Below are 14016 nucleotides of genomic sequence, written 5' to 3'. Positions count from 1 at the left end.
GGAACTTCAATCATGGAGTCAGTTGTACTAAAATCTGGGGGTCTACTAAGGCCTGGAGCCTTGTTTCAGTGTGAAATTAGCCTTGGCCATGCTGGGATGAACCAATTTGGGTTCTGCGCGTGGACCAGGACTTCCGTGTCTGACGATAAAGCACAGCAGCTGCCTCATCTCTCTTTGTATTTCTAGTAGGAAGGTAAACAAGAAAGCTGCTAACTTTGCCCTCAACTTCCTAGAGTGGATGGGTAAATTCTGCTCAGGAGAAAGAAATGAGAAACCTAGGGTAGAAGTGAAAGAAAATCCTTTACTTGAAGGAACAAGACTTAAACTAAAACTCCTGATATCCTTCTGATTCCAAAATCACTGGCAGATGAAATCCTCACCAAAAGACAAGTCTAAACCTAAAGAAAACGTTTCTGATGTGCTGTTTCCTTCCAGATATCTCCAGCAAAGATCGGACCTGGTGCTTGAAATTTTACTACTAAGAAATTACTTTCTCAGGAGGTCTTGGTTTCGACAAACTCTTACTAAAACTCACATGAGGCGAGAAAGTATAATGTCACTGTAGGCTCCTGGAAGCTGCTTCCAAAGTCAATGATCAATAGAAAGGACACTGGCGGACTTGAAAACAGCATGTTTTAATTGTCAGAAAACAGCCACCCGATCTGCCAGAAGAAGTATGCTCAGTCCGGGGAGAACCCTCTTCTTCAGCCCTCCAGGTTTCCCTAGAAGAAGAGTGAGAATCCTAATCAAAAGGATGGTCCTTAGCAACTCTGAGAACCCAGAGAATTACCTGAAGATACCTTCAGGGACTACAACTTTTATTGATCCCAGAAATGGAAAGGAGTATCCTAAGACAGTGGAAACATTACAAATTATTAAGATACAGGCTTAGTGTACCCAACTTCTCTCTCTCTGTCTCTCTCTCTCTCTCTCTCTCTCTCTCTCTCTCTCTCTCTCTCTCTCTCAAACAAAAACCAAGAAGCATGTACATGTGCATGCATGTGCACATGCAAACACACACAAATACACACACACAATCCCCCCCAAACCACAACAGTAAAAACCAAATATATAATTAAAAAACCAATCAGAGGAAAAAAATGCCTAAACAAAGCAAAATGAGACTTAAAGTCAATAAAATACTTTTTTTGTATTTGTTTTGTATTATCCATCTATTCTTGGATGTGGGGACTACCCTCAATACTCAGTGAGACTCCACTGGAAAAAAGTAAATTTTACTTTGCCAGCAGGTACCAGTTCCAATTAGCTTCTTAGTTGGGGGTTGGGAGCCTATGTCCATTTTCCTGTCTCAGTGCTGGGATTAACTTGCCTTGAACCCAACGCATGCTGTCACAGTCTCTGTGAATTGCTATGTGCATCAGTCCTGTTGTGTCTGCTTCACAAACTGTTTTTGGTTAGGTAATAATAAGATTATTCTGGGGGCTAGGAAATGGCTTGGTGGGTAAAGTGCTTACCACAACCACAAGCATGAGGATATGAGCACAAGGGGGTAGTGCTCATCTGTAATCCCAGTGCTCCTACATCACAATGGGAGGCAGAGACACTAGCCCGCAGGAGCTCATGGCCCAGCCAGCCTCACATATGCAGCAGAACTGCAAAGAGACTGTAACGAACATAGTGAGAAACTGGGACTGACAACCAGGGTTGTTCTCTGGCCTCCACATATGAACTGTGACTAAACTCAGAAGCATATGCATGTATATATCACAGACCACACACACACACACACACACACACACACACACACACACACACAATTATTCTAAATTTCCTCAACACATATTAAATATGTCAAGGAATAAAGATTCAGAAATTCACCAGGAAGCAGATAAAGCCAGGCTGAGATAGGAATGGCCCCACAGCACACTTCGTAGCTGATTCTGCAGACATGGCAGAGCTTAGCTGTATAGCCAGCAGTCAGCATCTCAGGCAGCATTGTCCAACCCTCAAAGGTTGAGCTTCTATTTCCTTTTTCCATGGCAACTTACCATGGTAACTCTCATAATTAAGAGTCCTACTTACTAAAACCAAAACAGCACCAATGCCTGACAAAAGTGTGGGGCTTAACAGATACTTACCCATCCTCCCAGGTCCTGGATAAACTGGCGAATGGTTGTGTCCCCGTTGATCATGCCTGTCATGCAGGCAGCCACCTGGGATGCCATTTCAGGAGCCTTACGGGCCACATATTCAAGAAGTTTGACTGACACTGCCAAAAAGGCTGTTTCAAAAGCTAAGGTAGGGTTCTGAGTACACCAGGTTTTGCTGAGAGACTGCACTGTGTCCTTGAGTACAGTTCCTGCCTGAGGAGGGAGAATGGCTCTGTTAGTTATGACTCAGACAGTCCCGGAGGTCTCAGAAGTGCTCAGAGGTGGCAAATGTACCGTGACAGCATGGGGTAATATTAGAGGGCAGATGGACAGATTTCATCTTAAGATTGTTATTTTGATATTAGAAAGACATTAAATAACCTACCGAGCTCATACTTTTGGAAATTATTAGATAGGATAAACAACTTACTTTGAAAGAAAGCTATTAAGGGCCTGACAGTGAGCAAATCAGACTATGAAGGGATTATCTCCATGATTAGGACATGTGCAGCAAGATCTAATGTTAAAATAAATCACAACAAAAATGTCTTCTTTTCCTCCCTCAAGTAAATTGGTACAAAAGCTATTAAATGGAGTCAAGGTAGATCTTTGAGTTATAAAGGGGCCCAGTACTGTCTGAGCATCAGAGCAGAGTGTAAAGTCCAAAAAACAAACCTAATAAGAAAAAATTAAGCTTTGGAAGATATCTGAGGGGATTTTGTTTGTTTTTATATGTCTGTATTTGCTTACTCTGTGTGTGTGTGTGTGTGTGTGTGTGTGTGTGTCTGTGTCTGTGTCTGTGTCTGTGTCTGTGCATGTGCACCTATGCCATAGAGCATATGTGTCAGTCAGAGAACAATTTACAGGAGGCAATTCTTTCCTTCCACATGTGTATCCTGAGGATTGAACTCAAGTTGTCACAGCAGCAGTTAGCAATTTCACCCATGGCGTCTTCTCACTGGTGCTATATCTTAGTTTTTAAGTGTTATTTTTCCTTGAAAGAAACCAGAGTTCCCTGGGGAATAACTGACTCCCAGCTAGTAGAAGGCCTTTGCTAGAAAGTAAATGAATATGAAACATGACAAAGAGACAGAGCTCTTTCAACAAGACAGGACAAACTCAAGTTTGTTCAGGGATATTCAACATTTCCCATCATCTTCAAATTTCAAGGTCATAAAATACAATAAAAGACTAAGGGACCAATACGGACTGGAAAAGACCAAGAAACATAACTAAATGCTTGTTACCTATGAATTTGGCTTGAATAGGTTTTGACTTTGGGTATAATATAAATTATATTGTTGGGACAAGTGACAAAAATTGAGTGAACAACAAAGATTAGATACTACTTACTGTATCACTGTAATTTCCTGGGTTTGACGGTTACATTGTGATTTTATTAAAAAAAATTCTTACTTGAAGGAAGTATGAAAGTATTAAAGAGTAAAGGAACTATCACATTAGCTATTCTCAAATGTCTGGAGAAATTCTTTATACCATATTTCCAACTTGCGTTTGAAATTGTTTCAAATGTCTTCCCTCCCTGACCCCACCCAGGGATGTTGGTTTGTTGTGTTGTTTTGTTTGTTATCGTCCAAAATAAAGAAGAAAAATTAGACCCAGCTACCAGCCATTTATGACAGCCTCAGGACCAGTATCTGGAAGTAAGATTATGTCTGAATGCAACACAGACGCACACCCCAAGCTGTTCATAAGAAAGAATAACGTGTGCTTGTGAAATAAGTGTGGGTTCGAAACCTATCTTCAACATTTGTAGAGTAAATTTCTTATTTGTTTCCTTATGCCTCTATTTATTTTATGTGCTTAAGTGGCATGGAGTCAGGAAGTACACACGGCAGGCCTATTGTGCATAAGACACAATTCAAAATTTTATGAAAACTGCAGGCTTGGTATTTGCTCATGATGTTACTTGCTGATTCAGAGATTCTAAGAGTAGCAGTCTCTATAATAATTTGCACTCAAGTATAATGATTAAACGATGAAATGCAATCATGCGAAGTAATAAGAACTTGCTGTCATTGGTATAATCAGCAGCATCTACTGGACCACGGTTTTATGATCTTCAGAGCTAACACAAAGTCCAAGTGCTGCTGCCAGAAATCCGGGTTCTTGTTCCTTAAGAAGTTAACTCTGATTGCGTCAGATTTCTAAACTATCCAATATGTCTGAATCCTACTGCTGAACCCTGGGATAAGGGGAAAAGCCCACTCCCAACAAAATTAAGCACTAAAACTATGAATAATGGGGTTGTTAAGTTAGCTTAACAATTCAAGATACTCGCCATACTAGCCTGGTGACCCAAGTTCAATCCCTGAAACCTACACAAAGGTGGAAGGGGAGAATTCCACAAAATTGTCCTCTGGCCTCCACAGACATGCAGTGGCACATACTTCCCCCTCTCCACATCACGCAATAATAGTAGTAATTAATAATAATAAATATATATACATTTATTTTCAAAGAATAATGAACTATGAGCATGATCTGTGCACACGAAGGGCAGCTCTGATAAAGCCTATGAGTTCCTTCTATATATTGGGTTTTTATTAATGTCTGAGGAATTAGCAATCACATTTCCTTTTATAGCTTCTTGAACAAACATATACACCAAACCCTCACAGAATATTTCTATTCCTAGTATTCAGAAATGGAAAAGGAAGGAAGGAGAAAATTAAAGTTTGAAATAGAACAGAACAGCAAACAACATTAAAAAGCAAAACTCTGACCTGTCCTCGAATGGTTTCTGCAATGATATTATTGACAGAAGCTTCCAGCTCTCCGTTGAACTTGTCACCCAGCATTCGAAGTCGGCCAGCAACGATAGCCACATCAAAAGAGTAATCCTCTCCTAAGATAGGGAAAACATTTTCACCACGCCTGAAGGGACGGAAAGTCTCCTGAATCTGGGCAAAAGAGAGATGGTCTCTTGCTTTTGTTTTGTTTGTTTGTTTGAGAGAGGGTTTCCAGGTACCCCTGGCTGTCCTAGAACTCACTCTGTAGACCAGGCTAGTTCCTGCTGCGTTCTCAATTCTTTTAAACAGTTTTGGCATTGTTTATTCTCAGTAGTAACAGTCAGACAATCTCTCCTATTGAAAAGATATTTTTTTCAAAAGTTGCTAAAAATGTCGGATTTGCCTTTTAAAACTTGAAAGGAAATAGAGGAAGCAGATTCTGATTCTATTACCCACCTGTAATCACTGCCTCTGACTAGGAGCCTTACCTGAACATGGTTCGTCTGCATCAGGAAGGTTCCTGTTAGCAGCCTGGAATGTTGGGGTCAAGAAGTCTGTGAGTAGAGTATTCATGATGCATTCTGTTTGCTCCTCAAAAGTCCGAGGGTTTTTCATTTTAGACATTTTAGACACTCTGCACAAAGCAAGTGGTTTTCAGCTCATCAGGAAGTTAGAGGACCTGGCAAACCAGTTGTGCCGGCCTACCTCTTATAGCTTCCTAATTGGATATGTCCTAGAACCTAGCTTTCCAAAGCTTATTGCTCAAAAGGGTGTGACTTCTCTCAAGACAAAGACTTCAGTTTCTTATCTCACAGCCACACCCTGGCTAGGCTGTAAGAGTAGAGAATAGCTCTTATAGATAAACAATCTATATAGCTGAGAGAGAATTGAGGTAGATTCTCTCGAGTAATTTAATTAAGAAATACTTCCTGTTAGGTTCTGTATCTGATATAATCTAAAGGGAGGTGAGAGACCAGCGTTCAACTTCTGACTTGGGCAATCCTTTGGCGCAATTAGACAAGGATTATTTACTGAGCACTTGTGTGTAGAAGACTAGAGTTGGCACTATAGACGACACAGAAAATGACACGCGCATGGTTCCTTGGGAAGCGTACACTTCAGCAGAAATGACGGCTACTGACAAATTACACAGCTTCTTGTGCTCTGGAGGTCCAGCAGATTAGGAGAAGCATAAAGCCTGTGGGCCGAGAAGACTTCCTTAGAGTAGTAACATCTGAGGTTAGCTCTGAAAGGTAAGTAGGGATTTATCAGGCAAAGCTAAGATAAAATTAAATAAAGGAATAAGACTGTCTTGGAAGGCCAGCAAAGATAAAGACTAGGACTGTGGAGGGAAAAGCCTGCTAGGATGTTTGAGTAATCAGAGTGACAAGATATTTCAAAGGGAAATTATACAAATTAAGATAACACTATCTGAAACGATCTGAGACTGTCTGGTATGTGGTAAATGGTAAATATCCTTTGTTTAGCCCGAGGCTTAGTGATCAGGAGACAGAGATTCATTCTTTAACAAGAAGTCTGTCCTGAAATATTAAACTTGGTAGTTTTAGGAGCTCTCAGGATTGAACGCTGGCCTGCAGTGACTGTCTGGTCTACAGAGTGAGTTCCAGGACAGCCAGGGCTACATGCAGGAACCTTGCCTCAAAAAAAAAAAAAAAAATTAAGATTTGAAAATATTTCTCTTTTGCCCAGATTCCCACCCCTTCAAGCACAGTGGTGCTCTATTCTCAAATCTGGCTTTAGCTTTATTTAGAAGGCAGCCTACAGCTGGAGAGAAGGCCTTGAGGTCTGGGTCTCAGATGCATCATTCTAACCTATCAGCAAACGTAACACCCAAATTTCTCCTTTCCAGTTAAATAGTTTCAACTGTAATTATGAGAAATTCAAGCATAAACAGCAGGCCAGTTATTCAGAATGGGATTTCTATCCAACAACATAATCAGAGGAAATATTCTATTTTCTGCCCATTCTAAAACAAACGAATGAATAACAATCAAAAGAATACACACATAAATCACCACAATGAACGGCCACAATGCAGAATGGAGCACCACCAAATGCTGCAAAGGACGTAAAGCGGCGGGAGCGCTCACTTACTCCTTGTGGGAATGTGAAGTCGCACAGATACTTTGGAAGAGTCCGGCAGTTTCTAAACGAAAGAAAGAAAGAAAGAAAGAAAGAAAGAAAGAAAGAAAGAAAGAAAGAAAGAAAGAAAGAAAGAAAGAGGGGGGGGGGGAGGGAAAGAAAGGAAGAAACAAAGAGAGCTATAGCATTTTATTACCATATAATACAGAAATCGCACTCCTTGGCTCTAATGTAAAGAAATGAAAATTTACAAGCAAACAGAAAGCTGCTTGCAGACATTTATGAAAGCTTTGCTTATTTTTGAGGTAGGTTCTCATGTAGCCTGGGCTAGCCTCTAAGATACTATGTAACCAACAATTACCTTATTCTTTTATCCTATAGTCTCCACCTCCCCAAATGCCAGAATTGTATCTATCATCTCTGGTTTATGGGTGGGAAGACACCCAGAATTTCATGCAGACTACGCCACTGAGTTACATCCCCAGCCCTGTTTATGGAAGTGTCAGTGGAAGAATGGATAAATCAACCTCAGTACATCCAGACAATGACATTATTCAACCTTAAAATGATAAGCAAATTAGTCATGAGAAGAAAGGAGGAATTTAAGTAACCGGACTTTTGCTGCATGATGTAAGCTCAGCAATTATAACAAATGTTCCACTCTGACTGGGGATGTTAAGAATGCATCTGGTATTCTCAACATCTCACACTGGGTTAGGCCCTCCCACACCAATCATTAATCAAGAAAACAACCTACACACACCCACAGGCCAATCTGATGGAGGGGATTCCTTTGTTGAAGTTTCCTCATCCCAGATGACTCTATTTTGTGTCAGGTTGACAAAAACTACCCAGGACAGTCAATTACCATTAAGTTGTTTCCATACCTTTAACATCAGTTCTTCATGGTTTCAGTATCTGAATCAGTGAGTCATGGTGGCTTTGATATGTGGAATATGGATATGAAGTGAAAGCTCTAAGTGTACATTGTGGGGCTAATGTGTTTCCAACTAAGAAAAGTTAACTCATTGAACCTTTTTCTTGTGTTAAGTGTATTAATAAATTAGAATACCAAGTTGACTATACTAAAAAAAAAAAAACTTTGTTCTGACTCCTTTATTTAACAAGGAGAGGGAGAGGAAGTGGGGAGAGGGAGAGGGAGAGAAATACCATGAGCACACATATACTACCCTCCGGGGAAATTCTAGGACATAATTCTCTTCACAGTAGAGCCAGCCATGAAAAACTTGAGGATTCTATTGAGTACATTTATGACTCCCAAAAAAGTACTAAGTACAAAAATGGGGGCTGGAGAGGCAGCTCAGCTGTCGAAAGCACGTGTTGCTCTTGAGGGGGACACACATTCAAGTCCCATCACCCACTTGGTGGCTTACAATTCGGTTCCAGGTGACCTGGCACCCTCTCCTGGTCCCCACAGGCACCAAGCACACATGCATTGCACATATATAAATCTGAGCAGCACATTCATAGCCATTAAATAAAAATAAATCTGTTTTTACAAGGAAAATGCGTAGGAACAACCAGCTAGTGTTAAAAAAACAAACAAGTTCATGTATTAGAAATGGAAGAATCATTTTCTCGTTTTTGTTTTTTGTTCTGTTTTGTTTTGTTTCTTTGTTTTTGAGACAGAATTTTTCTGTGTAGCCCTTGCTGTCCTGGAACTCCCTCTGCAGAGAGGCTGGCCTTGAATTCTTTAGCGCTGGGATAAAGGCATGCGCTACTACTGCTGGGCTAGAATAGAAATTTAAATCAGGTCTGGTCTGGACAGAGGCTTAGCAGTTAAGAGTACTTTCTGCTCTTGTAGAGGACTCAGTGTCAGTTCCCATCATTCACATGGCAGTTAAGAATTTCCTATTACTCCAGCTCCAGAGGATTAGACACCCTCTTCTGACCTCTATGGGTTCTGTATAAACATGATGCACAGACATACATAAACGTTAATCTTTTTATTACTTTTATGTAAATGAGTATTTTGCCTGCATATATGTCTGCACCATGTACATGTCCAATGCCTGAGGAGGCCAGAGGATGAGGATGCCAGATCTTCTGCAACTGGAGTTAATAAATTTAATAAATCTTCCAAAATAAAAGTAGCAGAATAGGAATTTGAGGGGCCAGAGAAATGGCTCAGCAGTTAAGAGCACTAGCTGCTCTTCCAGAGAACCACGTGGCACCTTACAACTGTATTTCAGGGGATCCAACACTCTCACACAGACTTATATACAGGCAAAACACCAATGCATATAAAATAAAAATAAAACTTTAAGTTAAAAAGAACTGAAATCAGGTCCGAGTCTGGAGAGATGGCTCGGACTGTAAAGCACCTGCGGCTCACCACGAGAGCTGGAGCCTGATCCCGAGCAGGTATAAAATGCTGGGCATGGCATGCCCCTGTCACCCCAGCACTGCAGAGGCAGAGACAAAGGCGATCACCACGGCTTGCCGGCCAGCCACTTTAGATGAGTCAGTGAGCTCTAGGTTGTGTGAGAGACTGTTTAAAAACTAAGGTGGAGAACAACTGAGGTAGACATCTAACATTGACAACTGACCTACACAGGTGTGCACAAATGTGCACATGCATGTGCACACATGTGCAGGTGTGCGCGCGCGCACACACACACACACACACACACACACACACACACACACACACGCACGCACACACAGTTTGTCTTACCTCAGACTCAAGCTTTTCTCACAGTAGTAAACCAACCTCCTTCCCATTTCACTGCTGATATACTTATGGGTAAATGCTATCTTTGGAAAGTAATCGCAACTTCTTTGCATTATCTTGTATATTCAATATTGTAAGGCCATAGAAACAGAGTACAGGGTCTCAGGGGTATTGTGGGATACATTTTCATGCCATATTTACTCCGTTGGCCCTTCAGTGCAAATCATCCCTTCCCTGAAGCCCGCCTCCCTTCATTCTTGCAGTCCTAATTTCAGCCTCCCAGTTCCCACTGGAAAACCAGAGGCCATAATGCTTTCACTGACATTTGGGTTTTCTTTTGTTTTATTTTGCCACACTCTAACCATAACAACTGACATCAGTCTCCTCAAAGCCTGTCTCGTTACAGTAGTGGTTCTCAACCTTCCTAATGTTGCAACCTGTAATACAGTGTTACACTCACGCTGTGGTGACTCCCAACCATAAAATTATTTCATTGCTCCTTCGTAACTGTAATTTTGCTATTGTTATGAGTCAAAATGTAAATATCTGTGTTTTCCAATGGTCTTAGATGACCCCTGTCATTTGACTACCAAAGGAGTTGTGATCCACAGGCTGCAAACCAGTGCATTATAGCATCCTGACCCAAAGCCCGTTCTTTCATCTGCCACACCAAGTGTATGTGGGGGGGTCCTCAGGTGTGGGCTCCTCCAACACAGAAGCCTCTGACTGAGGAAATAAGTCACATCCCCTCTCTCCGTCACACCCATCTGAGAAAAAAGTAATCAGAACCCCCATCCAGACAGAGGAAGAGAGAGATAAGTAACTGTCACTGGTCTGTAGCAATATATTATGGCCAATTAACATACAAATGATTACCTCTGTAATGTTTTTCAGGAGTTCTCATTTATGTGAGTTACATAATGCTTACCTGTCAACTAAGGCTGAAATTGGGCCACTGTTCTTAGAAGATGGTACCAGGTGCCCTCAGGATGTTAAAAGATAAGCAAGCAGCTATTCGTGTTGCATCATTAAGTCACATATTCACGGAAGCTAAAGGAGTTCCTGAGGTAAAGAATATTGGAATAAGCTCATGCTACACATGAACATTGGTCATGATGCTATGTAGCAAGATCTCGTTTCCAAAAACCAAAATAAATAATAAAAATACATCTTTCAAAAGCAATTTCCAAAGGTGAGGAAGATGGCTCAGAGGTTAAGAGCACTTTGTTCTCTGCAGAGGAGCTGGGTTTGATTCCTAGCATGCACAGGGTGTTTAAAAACCATCCACAAGTCCCATTTCAGGTCATCTAATGCCCTCTTCTAACCTCCAAAAGCACCAAGCATACATGTGATATACTGACATGCGCACAGACAAAACACACAAAATAAAATGAATAAGTATAATTTTAAAAGATTTAAAAAGAAACTCCACTCACACTCTACCACATACAAGATGCAATAAAGTAGAACTTAATCTTAAAGATCCAAGTTGGGGTCAGCTTAGTAACATTAGGGGTGAGCCATGCTTAATGTCTTAGGTTGCTATTTCAGTTTTAGTCTTTAATTTTTTCAAGTCAACCAATTTGCCGAATCTTAATACCTGCATCCCATATCCTCATACTTTAAACGGACAGAACTGTACTTTTAGAATTTTCTTCAGTCCCTATGTGTACAATTCATACTTTAACTAAATAAAAATATAAAGAAAAGTCAATCTCCTACTTTTCAAAAGCTCTCGTACTTTCTTTGACAGTTCCTGGAGATACATAATCTAAATGTGTGGTCTCTCAAATAGGGATACTTTTTGCCTACCATGTGGTCCTTTGAAAATGTCTCCATATTTCTAGTTGTTATGTGGGGTGTATACTGGCATTTCTCAGATGGAGACCAGCTATGCTGCTAATAACCTTCTTACAATCTACAGGAAAAGCTTCCCACAACAAAGACAGAACTTCTGTCCCAGTTGCCTTCTGTTGCTTTGATAAACCACGACCAAGAGCAACCTGAGAAAGCAAAGGTTTATTTTAACTTACAGGTTTCCGTCTTTGAGGGAAGCCAAGGTAGGAGCTCATTTCAGGAGCCTAAAGCAGAAACTCCAGAATGCTGCTTACCGACACGACTTGCTTTCTCTGGCTTGTTCGGCCACCTAATGCAGCTTAGGCCCATTTGCCTAGGAATGGTACTGCCCATAGTGGGCTGAGCCCTCTGCATCAATGAGCAATCATGAAAGGCTCATGGACACACCCACAGGCTAATCTGATGGAGGCAGTTCTTCAACTGTCGTTTCCCTTTTCCAAGAACATCAAATTGACAACCAAGATTAGTTATCATCTCTCCCAAAAGTTTATATTGCCACTTTTAAGAAATCCTGGTCCACCAGGCATGATGGCATATGACTTTAATCCCAGCACTCTGAAGACAGAAGCAGATGGTGGATCTCTGAGTTCAAGGCCAGCCTGGTCTACATAGTGACTTTCAGGGCAGCCAGAGCTACACAGTAGACTGTCTCAAAAAAAAACAAAAACAGAAGAAAGAAAGGAAGGAAGAAGAAAGAAAGAATCCTGGCCTAGATGGAATTCCACTATTTTCTGAATAGTTAATAGAATATAATAAAACATACTTCAAACATCAATCACAGAATATGATTAGTCTAGGGACCAGCAAGTTGGCCCAGTGAGTAAAGCCGTTTGCTGCCAAGCCTGATGTCCTGACTTCAATTCTCATTACCCACATAGTGGAAGGCAAGAATTGACTCCCATAGGTTGTCTTAACTTTTAAACATACCCTGGCACTCATACATGCCCATACATATATGTACAGAATAAACACTTTTAAGACCTAATTCTTCGGGCTGGAGAGATGGCTCAGTGGTTAAGAGCATCCGACTGCTCTTCTGAGGTCATGAGTTCAATTCCCAGCAACCACATGGTGGCTCACAACCATCTGTAAAGAGATCTGATGCCCTCTTCTGGTGTTGTCTGAAGACAGCTACAGTGTACTTATAAATAAATAAATCTTTAAAAAAAAAAAAAAAAAGAAATTCTTTACTAATCTCCCACAGGATTCCGTCCTATCACTTCATGTCATCCATGAATTACATGTACATTTCTTTTACAAATTAAGCTCTGCTCGCAAGGCTGGAGAGATGGCTGAGTGGTCAAAGGCAATTACTACCAACACTGAAGATACACAGAACCCACGAGCAAATTGTCCTCTGACCTCCACACAGTACACACATACACACACACACACACACACACACGAACACACAAAAATCCTAATGTAGTAAGAATTTAAAAACAACTCTGATGACAAAGCAATGCTTCCCTTCGTTGACCAACCATTCACTTACAAAGCTAACTCGGAAGCTAATGTGTCAGCATCATACTCTGAACATTTATGTCCCCATCCTGACCCGTGTGGGATAACTTGTAACTTGCTGTCTTTCTGTTGCATCTACAGCATTGGTGGTATCACTGTATAAAATACAGTCAAGCATAAGTAAGAACTGAGCAATAAGAAACGATGGCAGCAGAACTGCTAGAACTGTGCCTAGCTACTTTGTTTTCTTACATTTATTATCTATTTGGGGGAGGGGTGCACACACTTGACATGGCACATGAGTGGAGGTCAGACAATAACCTTTGGGAACCAGTTCTCTCCTGGGGATTGATTTCAGGTAATCAGGCTGGGTTATAGCTGCTTTACCACTAAGCGATCGTGCCAGACCATTTAAAAACACCTTTTTAAAATATCTATTTATTGCATGTGGTGGAACATACTTTGTGCACATCCATGGCATACATGTGGATGTATATCAGAGAATAACATGTGGAAGTCGTTCTCTCCTTCAATGTGGGTCAATGGGATCCAACTCAGGTTTGCAAGCTTGGCAGCAAGAGCCTTACCTACTAAGCCATCTTGTCAGGACCCTTTTTTCTTGAGTGTAGCCCAAACCGGCCTCAAACACCTTATTGTAGCTCATACTGATTTTGAACTTCCAGTCACCCTGTGTCCACCCCTCCTGAGCACAGGACTATAGGCATGCACCACTAGACCCTATTTTCTGCTGTGGTGTAGATAACCTGGGCCTATGCATGTTGATCAAGTACACTACCTACAGGGTTACGTCCTCAGCCTCTGCATGGCAGCTCTGACTGCTTCAAGATCTGGAGTGAAGGCAGTGAGTGTCACAGGAAAACGTCCTCAAAGAGCTCCCAACTGAGACACACACACTGTGTGAGGCATGAGGGTGAGGAACAGTGAAGAGACAGAGGCCAGGGCCTGGGTATGAAAGAGCACTGAGGGAGCGGCAGCAAGCCAGTGACCTGTTCTCTTTGGCACACTGCTGCGT

General features: G+C 41.3%; 1 protein-coding gene across 1 annotated transcript; it reads right to left on the bottom strand.

The window, feature by feature from the left end:
• Positions 1–611: 611 nt before the first annotated feature.
• Bcl2l15 (Bcl2-like 15) lies at positions 612–5744 on the bottom strand. Its single transcript, NM_001106459.1, is given in 4 exon segments — positions 612–722; positions 2100–2324; positions 4859–4980; positions 5353–5744. Coding segments are annotated over 4 exon segments (501 nt in total). The 5' UTR covers positions 5489–5744; the 3' UTR covers positions 612–704.
• Positions 5745–14016: the final 8272 nt, after the last annotated feature.

The sequence above is a fragment of the Rattus norvegicus genome, chromosome 2, assembly GCF_021556685.1.
Source record: "Rattus norvegicus strain SHRSP/BbbUtx chromosome 2, alternate assembly SHRSP_T2T, whole genome shotgun sequence".
NCBI lineage: Eukaryota > Metazoa > Chordata > Mammalia > Rodentia > Muridae > Rattus > Rattus norvegicus.
This window is presented reverse-complemented; position numbering and strand designations above follow the sequence as displayed.